The sequence below is a fragment of the Mus caroli genome, unplaced genomic scaffold, assembly GCF_978045245.1.
Source record: "Mus caroli unplaced genomic scaffold, Mus_caroli_1 scaffold_13, whole genome shotgun sequence".
Taxonomy (NCBI): Eukaryota; Metazoa; Chordata; class Mammalia; order Rodentia; family Muridae; genus Mus; species Mus caroli.
The window spans coordinates 50,141,878-50,150,625 of record NW_028227268.1 but is presented as its reverse complement, the minus strand read 5'-3'; the positions used below and the strand labels follow the sequence as shown (position 1 = coordinate 50,150,625).

The window sequence follows — 8,748 nt, the reverse complement described above, 5'->3', positions numbered from 1 at the left end:
AACAGTACGGAGAAAAAAAAAAAAAAAAAAAGTCCTGGCTTACAGTTTATCTGCCCTCAACAAAGATGGCGGCAGAGGCGGCTAGACGTGGACTTACACGTTAACGGGTGGTTTCCCGGGCCTCATTGAGCTGTCGTGAGCAAATGGAATCCGCTTGACGGCTCCGTTGCGACATCAGGCCTCGCTCGACAGCCAGGAAGCCGGAAGTCGCTGCCGCCGCTGTGGTCTCCACCCCGTCCCCGCCCGCCGGGAGCTGTCGGAGGTTGACAGGTCGTAGCTGGGAGGCGGCGGCGGCAGAGGCGACACCTCCGAGCACCCAAGACGGAGACCCCATGGGGAACGCTCCGAGTAACAGCAGCGAAGACGAAGCGGCGGCCGCTGGGGGTGAGGGCTGGAGCCCACATCAAGATTGGGCTGCCGACTCTGGCACGACCCACCGCCCCGGCCCTGCGGCCGCGGTGCTGCCTTCCGCCGCTGCACTGCTGGAACCCGCTCGGCTGCGAGAGGCAGCGGCTGCGTTGCGGCCCGCACCTCCCTGCGAATCCCTGGTGTCGAGGCACCACGGCGCGCTCTTGCGCTGGCTGGAAGAGCGGCTGGGCCGCGGTGAAGAGTCCGTCACCCTGGAGCAGTTCCGGGAGTTACTGGAGGCTCGCGGCGCTGGATGTTCGGGCGAGCAGTTCGAGGAGGTCAGGCCTGGCTTGCTGGCTGGCTGGCGACTGCGGGGCGGGAGCAGGGTGGTCGCGGATAAGGTCCTGAAGAGGTGGGCGGTTGCTTTGCGGAGGCCAGCCAGGAAGCCATAGGGTCCTCGGGTTCTTAGAATGGAAGTATGGGGTTGTCCGAACTCATTCGGAGTGCATCACTCCGGAATTTTGCTACGTCTCTCGCCTTTACTAGAGGTGTGGAAAGTCCAGGCTACGTTAGCTTTGTTCCGAAGAGTGGAGCAAGCCAAAAAAGTCTCTGCATGTGGTAGGCAGACATTTGTGCAGTTGACAGGCTTAGTTGCTTGCTGGACCTTATCAGAGTAAGACAATTACGAGAAAGGATGTGCAAAGATCAAGGGAGTGGCCATTAAAACCATTCAGTTTTACTGGCCTGTGCAGGAATCTTGTAGAGAACCCTCTGAGTCTAATGTGGAAGGAGGGTAACATTACACTGAAAAGACTCATTCTGCAAGCCGTTCTTGACTATAAAATACTAGGTTTTGTTTGTTTGTTTGTTTTACAAGTACACACTGGATTTTAGATCATTGAAGAACATGTTCCAGGCTCGTTTAAAACCTTATCAAACCTAAAGTTGATAGGGAAGCGTTAGATTTCTTGTACTTATGAAATTTCTCCTCATATCTGTACTGAACATTTTGGTTTATGGTTTGGAAAAAACTGACCCAGAGTTAGCCTATAAATCATTTCACTGGCAAAATTGAGAGTATCTCACAAACCTCTTGATTCCCACCCCATTCCCTTAGGTCCCTATTATCCTGCTCCCTGAAGTCTTATTAATTCCACAATGTTAGGACAAAAGGCTTTTAATGAGTAAGCCATGTAAAATTGTCAGTCATTGATTGGTTAGTGTGTAAAGCAAGAAACGCACAGTCACTTGTAACATCATTTAAAAGTTCTGTTTCCTCTAAATCAGAGGCTCTTGAAATATTTCGAGAATGTCGCATGCAAGTGATAAAAATGCCTACATAATATATTTTGTAAGTTTCCCTTTAAAAACTGCTTTAGTGCATTCTAACTCTCAAAAATACGGTGATACAAGACTGTAATACCAGACTTTGAAAGGCAATAAATAGCAGGAGGACCAATTCAAGGCCATCATAAGCTACATAGTTTGAGTATAGCCTAGGCTAGACTCACTTTGAGAAGGACTGTCTCAAAGGTGTAAAACATATATGCATTCACATTATAACCACACACAGTAAAAGGTCTTTATTAAAATAAAATTTCCAGGATATTCATGGGAAGCACACATACATGATTCTCAAACTTAAGAGACTGAGGCAGGCAAGTCTCTGACTCAAAAAAACCTAGGATACTCATAATATGTGCATTATAGTACCCACATCTTTTATGAGAATATGAAACCTTGGTAAAAAGAACTGTGCAGACTTGATGAAGAAGGTGACACTTCTCAGATTTGTTTAGAGGCAAATGAAGACAAACAGCTTTTACACAGTGAGAGTGTCTTGACAGGAACAGAATTATCTCTGGGGTTTATAGAGGTCATGTGATATAAGGCCAAGAAATCCAGTGAGCCACCTGAGAAAAACCCCTCAAGGGTTGTGGCATTATTCACTAATTGAACACCAGCCCTCCAGATGACAGTTCAACAAGCAGATAGGAGCTTCTATAGTGTAAGTAATATAGAACAGTTAGATACTAATTTAACAGTGACTGTGAGCCAAGAGAAAGCATAAAGAATATAGGGAGTTATTAAACCTCTTCTAAGGTCTCAAGTAAGTGGTTTCCAACAGTATTTCAGTGGAGATTTGAAAGTGCAAGAAGACACCATGTAGGAGGAGGGAGCAGTGCTTTCAGGAGGAGAGGAATTACATCTTCAGATGTCTACTAGATGGAGAATCTAGTAATGCTGTGTGGTCTGTTGGGTTAGAAAAAAAACCCTGCTACTCTTTCAGAGGACTGACTTTAGTTTCTAACACTCGCTGCTTTTAACTTCAGCTCCAGAGGATCGAACTGCATCTCCACACAACTATACACACACACACACATAAATAAATAACAATTCTTGTTTTTTTTTAAATACAAAGGGACAAAACCTAATATACCAGTTGTTTAAATGATTATTTTTATTTTATTTTATTTTATGTGTATGGGTGTGCACCAGTGCATGCCTAGTGCCCGTGAAGCCAGAAGGCTGTGTTAGATCCCCTGGAAGTAGAGCTATGGAGGGCTATGAGCTGCCTTGTGGATGTCAGGAATTGAACCTAGTTCCTCTGGAAGAGCAGTGCTCTTCACTGCTGAGCCATCCCTCCAGCTCTCTATATTGGTAGATTAAGCAAAAATGGGTTGTTTCGCTTTGGTTTTGAGTCAAGGTTTCATTATAGCCACCCCTGGTCTAGAACCCACTATGTAAGCCAAGGTGGCTTTGAACTCATTGTGATGCTCCTGCTTCAATTTCTTGAATGCTGAGACTGTGGTGTGCACCACTACATCCAGCTAGGAAACTGCTTTCTTATATAAAGATCCAGGTGGGCAGTCAAGGCTGGTGTGGTATTTCAAAATTACACAGCAGCCTGGCTGTATCCATGTTGTGTTGTTCACCTCATAGGTACTTTTCATGTAGTGACCCAGTTTGTTCCTTCCATCACTTTCCTCTTTCCAACAAGTAGAAAAGAGGAAAGGAAGGACATGACCTTGCCATTCTCCTCAGTAGCACTTACCTCCCACAGACTCAGACTTAGTCAGTCCAGTGGCTGCATTAGCCGTAAGAAAATCTGGGAGAGCGCTTCATTCCATGGCCTTATATTTAGCTAAATTTGAGATTTAATTACTGAGGAAGAGAGTAAATGAGTCTAGTTGGCTAGGTCATAAATTCGGGAGAATAGATGAGGCCGAAGGAGAGGGGCCAAGAATTTGAGCCCAGTAGCCTAGCAAGGAGTTTGGAAATTGGAGTTTTGCTATTATTTTTGTTTTTGTTTTTTTTGAGAAAGGGTCTCTCTGTAGTACTGGCTGTCCTGGAACTTGATATGTAGACCTGGCTGACCTTTAACTCACAAAGATCTGACTACCTCTGCCTCCCAAGTGTTGGGATCAAAGGTGTGTCCTACCACATGGGGCTGGTTATATCCTCTTAAGAAAGTTATAATCATATCACATATATGACAGAAATTAACATTATGGAATTCTCAGCCCAATACCAAGAACTGATAGTTTATAAGATAATTGGATATTACTATTTTGTTTGTTTAAAAATCCCTGTAAGAATCTAGAGCTGTGTCACAGGCTGTGTATGTGTGCTCTGAGCTCCCAAAGGGTATGCTTAAAAGTCAGTTTTATAATCCTACCATTATCTTATCTCACTCTTTATAACATTTTCAAATATGTGGCATCTGATGACTGACCAGTCAACTCTGTGAGGCTGTGAGGCAAATGGATGACAACAGCCACCAAACTGAGTCAGAAAGTAAGGACCAAACTAAGAATTCAGTATGGCTCAGTGACTCACACAAGATAAACTCATTTTGGAGCTGGCCATGGTGGTAGTTCATACCTGCAATACCTGCACTTGGGGAACTGAAACAGGTAGTTTACTGCGATTTTGATGCCAGCCTGGGTTAGAGTGAAATCCCACCTTGAAAGCTTGTTTAGAGATTCGTGCATGAGTTTTCAGTCACTCCTATACTCTTACCTGAAGAACAGTCCTTCTCTATTGGAGAAAATGTTACTATTGACCAGTGCACAGCTTCAAGAGGGACACACATAAGGCCAGCCAGTTCAGCTGAGTCAACCCTAGTCATCAGTAGGGTAACAGATGTCATAGCCAAGTCATCCTCCAATCCAAACCCCCCTGTCTCAAAAGGGGGGGGGTATTAAAATGAGTTTCAGCACTAACTCTCAAGTGTGGGTCTTCTCACTCAGAGTCATTCATTTCCCTTTCCCCAAAAGGATCTGGTTCTTTGATTTTTCAGTCTCAAGGATAAGGAATAAGGTCCTTAAGTGTCCTATCAGTCTATAGTAGGACAGGCTGTTGTAATTCCAGGAGGATTTAAAAAAGCACGAAGCCTTTTTCTTGAAGTCTATAAACCATTTTCAGATTTGAGAGGGAGTGGTTGTGATTGGGGTTGATTGTTGCGGCCCGCCCGCAGTCCACAACACGAACGGTTCGCTGAGAAAGGCAGTTCAGGCTGAAAAGAGAGGAAACTAGACGGGGCGGAAGAAAAGAATGGAGCCAGGACAACAAGTTCTGATCTAGGCTCAATTTTACTAATTCCAGACTCCCAGTTATAAAGGAAGGGGGAGGGAACCCAACTTCCCACCAAGTAACTCAGGGTCCAGTAGCAGGACGAACACGTGTGTGACTCCAGGCAGCAAAGGCAGGTTCCAGCAGTGGGCGTGGCAGGACGAATGAGCCGGTAGCTCCACCCTTGAGCAGGCAGGTTCCAGGCTGGGGGAAGGGAGGCCACATTTCCCCCCATTAGATAACAAAACAAAAAATAAAAAAAAGGGGGTGGCCTGTGGCAGAAAAATTATCTATGTTCAATAGTTCTGCCTGAGTTCCTAGGGCTAAAGAAAAAACTTGTTTCCGTGGGATTCCCTAACTTTTCTAATGGTAAACTGTATCTGGCTAAGACTGTCTTTAAAGCACTGACTGAATAGCAGCGCTGGGCTGTAGGCTCTGACTTTATAATGCTAATTAGTGCTGAATAGGTAGCTACCTGTTTACATTTTAAGTAGGGCGTTGGAACCCTGGCTGAGTTTAACTAAACGAGTTTAGAATAACACTGAGCTGATAATTATCCGCAATTTTGGGTGACAGGCAGGGGAACAGGGAGAAGGGGTGAAGACTGGCTGGCTCCTAGTACAAGGCCAATTGGCTTTTTTATTTTTTTGGGTGGGAGGCAGTGAAGGGCTTGCCCTTACGACAGCAAGGTCTCCAACCTCTCTCCCCCCTATTAATTAAGTTTAAATAGGCAATGCTTAACAGAGGTGATCAAATGATTTTCTCATCCGTAGATGAGTGGGCCTTTAACCTTGACTTGGGTGGACATTGACCCGATTCCTCCCGTGGGCGTTATAACAACCCACATCTGTGGCTCTTGGTATCTTTTGGGGAGGGGAGGCAGAGCCTTAAGTATTTTTGGTTTTTAGCTGGAATCGGATACCAACCTCCTTCAAATCAGGTGTGTCGCACAGGGAACTCAGAAACGGTCAAGCTGGACCTTCCCTCCGCAGTAATCTCCTGCGCCAAGCGGTACCCATACCGTATTCATATGATTATGAATCAGTAGCGCAATTCTGAGTTATTGCGAGGTCTCTATATGAGACTTGTCAACCTCAGATTTAGCAAGGCCAAGATAAGAATTATGTCATTATTAACACCATTAATTTTGGTTAAAATAGGAGCTGAAAGTCTTTCCTCTTCATCCCTGTTATTCCCAGTAGCCTGAGGAACTAAGGACACCTTGCAGTAACAGCAAGGGTGAAAAGCCAGAGGCCAGCTAAGGGACTAAGCCCATCTCTATCAAAATAAGAACTAATCTTTGTAAATATATATGAAATTTCTACTTCCCTAGCTCTCCTGGTAAATCTAGATCTTATCTTAGACTGAAAAGCCACATGCTGGGATGTCCTTTGAAGGGAGATTAGCAGTACCACCTGTTTGCTCGTAGGGGCGGAGAACCGGAGAATGTAGATTGACCTGCTTGAGAGAAGGAAGAATTCTAAACAATGAGAGTGTAGCAATGTAAATTTTCTGTTCGGAGAAGTCAAGGTACTTTATTTAGATGCAAATTGTAAAGCTAAAGTTAATCTCCGGCCTCTTGTAGGGGAATTGGCTTAGAGGAAAACAGTTTTTCTGAGAGCTTCCACTCCCAGCACAAGAGGAATTTTAGTCTTTAGAATGATACTTACGAGGAGAGACAGAATCTGTGTTTACCTGACGAATTAATCTCTCTGGTAGCCACCGTGCTTCATCTTCATCTCGTGAAAAAACACAAACCGAGCCTCTTCCCCAGATTAGAACTGGATCTGGACCCTTCCATTTATTAGTCAGGGCGTCCTTCCATTTTACCAATGCATAAGAATTAGAAGTAACTGGGTGCCAGTGGCGTTCCGCTGTAGACTGACCTTTAATGTCAGTTTGCAAAAAGTTTAGGACAAATAAGGTAAAGGCAAGATGAGCCTTTGGTGACCTTGGGGGATATGCTCTGAATTAACTTTGTTAGGTAATTTAGAATATAGGAATCTCTAATAATTGAACTGAATATTAGGCCAGTCTAAGATTGAGTTAGAATGGCTGGTCACACTGAAGAAGAGTGAAAAATCATTATGACTCTATTAAATGACTAATTTTACTAAGTCTGAATATACAGTCTCTGATGTACTATTGCCATAAAGTTAAAAGGTTAGAAGTTAGTCTAAACTGGAAAAATGACAAGCAAGGATTTAAGGTAAACTTCCCTTGAGAAGCATTAGTTAATAAAATACTTTCCACTTAGGGAACAATATATACTGAAAGATTAAAACTTTTGGCTTCTTGTAAAGAAGCAGAAACAATAAACATTTTTCTTACATAATGTAAAGCTATATTAGCCATACGTAGAGGCAAAATTTTCTAGTGATTACCAGTTTACTAGAAGCAAAAATCTTTGAATTTAAGCATTATTTTAAACATTTGAATAGATCTGTAACACTGTTAAAAAGAAATTTTCTTGAACACAGGGAAAAACTTTTTTAGGCATTGTTTGCAAAACAAAAGAAAGGGCCACAAGCCGCTCTGGGACTGCCCAGAGCCCTGTATTGACTCAAAGGTAAAATACTTTTTAATCTGAGCATTAATCTTAAATTTGCAATCAAACTGCAAGCTGCAGTCAATGGAACAATGGCAGATTTAACCATAATTTTTAAGTTTTTGTGCAAGGTTAGGATAATATCTACAACTTTGGGAAAGCAAAACCTATGTTTAAAACAATTTATCACTGTTAAAATCAATATTAGAAGCATTACTATCATATTACGAAGTTTGGATATCAATTAATACCTATGAATACCTATTAAAGCAAGCTTTAACGCTTTAATAAAGAGGCATTGCTTTATATCTTATCTTAAATTTTACTATTTAGGATAGGAACCACATTTATCATTATCTAAACTAGAAATATCTTAAGAGACTCAGCCTCTGAAGCTTAATCTCAAACTTTAACTCGCTTCAGGGCCTCACCAACTTTCTCTCAGGTTCCACAATCTATCGTTTCTTCTTCTTTGAACCATGGACAACAGCTATCTATCTTATCTAAAAGATTTCTTACTAATTGTACTTTAAGCCTTACTCCTTTTTCCTTAAGCAACTCCTGAAAACTAAAAACAACCGCCTGATCCATGATTTTGAACCCTTCCTTCTTCCACCTAAGCAGTTTTCTAAAAAACTGCGGCACACCGCCTGTCTCCGTATCTAGTTCCGATTAACGAACTGCTGACCCCAAGCAGAAACAGTGTTGGGTCAGCACTGGTTCAGACTTGATTCGTATCCTACCGCATCCTCAGCAACACTTTACAAAACTGAAATTTTTTAGGCTAGCGCTAGCATGTGTACCTGTCCGTTGCTCCGATGCTCCTCCGATACGAAGATCCTTTCCTTTCTTGTGGAGCTCCACGCAGCAGTCGTTTCTCTTAGCATCCCTCTGCCATTCTTCAGGTCCCAGTTCTAGCGCCAACTGTTGCGGCCCGCCCGCAGTCCACAACACGAACGGTTCAACTGAAAATGGCAGTTCTCTGAAAAGAGAGGAAACTAGACGGGGCGGAAGAAAAGAATGGAGCCAGGACAACAAGTTCTGATCTAGGCTCAATTTTACTAATTCCAGACTCCCAGTTATAAAGGAAGGGGGAGGGAACCCAACTTCCCACCAAGTAACTCAGGGTCCAGTAGCAGGACGAACACGTGTGTGACTCCAGGCAGCAAAGGCAGGTTCCAGCAGTGGGCGTGGCAGGACGAATGAGCCGGTAGCTCCACCCTTGAGCAGGCAGGTTCCAGGCTGGGGGAAGGGAGGCCACAGTTGATAACCAAGAT

At 43.6% G+C, this 8,748-nt stretch overlaps 1 protein-coding gene across 3 annotated transcripts in view; it reads left to right on the top strand.

The window, feature by feature from the left end:
- The first annotated feature begins 76 nt into the window (after positions 1-76).
- The window catches only part of Zzef1 (zinc finger ZZ-type and EF-hand domain containing 1), a 130,897-nt gene continuing 122,225 nt past the window's right edge, over positions 77-8,748 (top strand). For all 3 annotated transcript variants that reach the window (XM_029484134.2, XM_029484135.2, XM_021176147.3), the window contains exon 1: positions 77-686. In XM_029484134.2, coding sequence (XP_029339994.1) covers positions 333-686 — 354 coding nt within the window. In that variant the 5' untranslated portion in view covers positions 77-332. The remainder of the gene's footprint in view (positions 687-8,748) is intronic.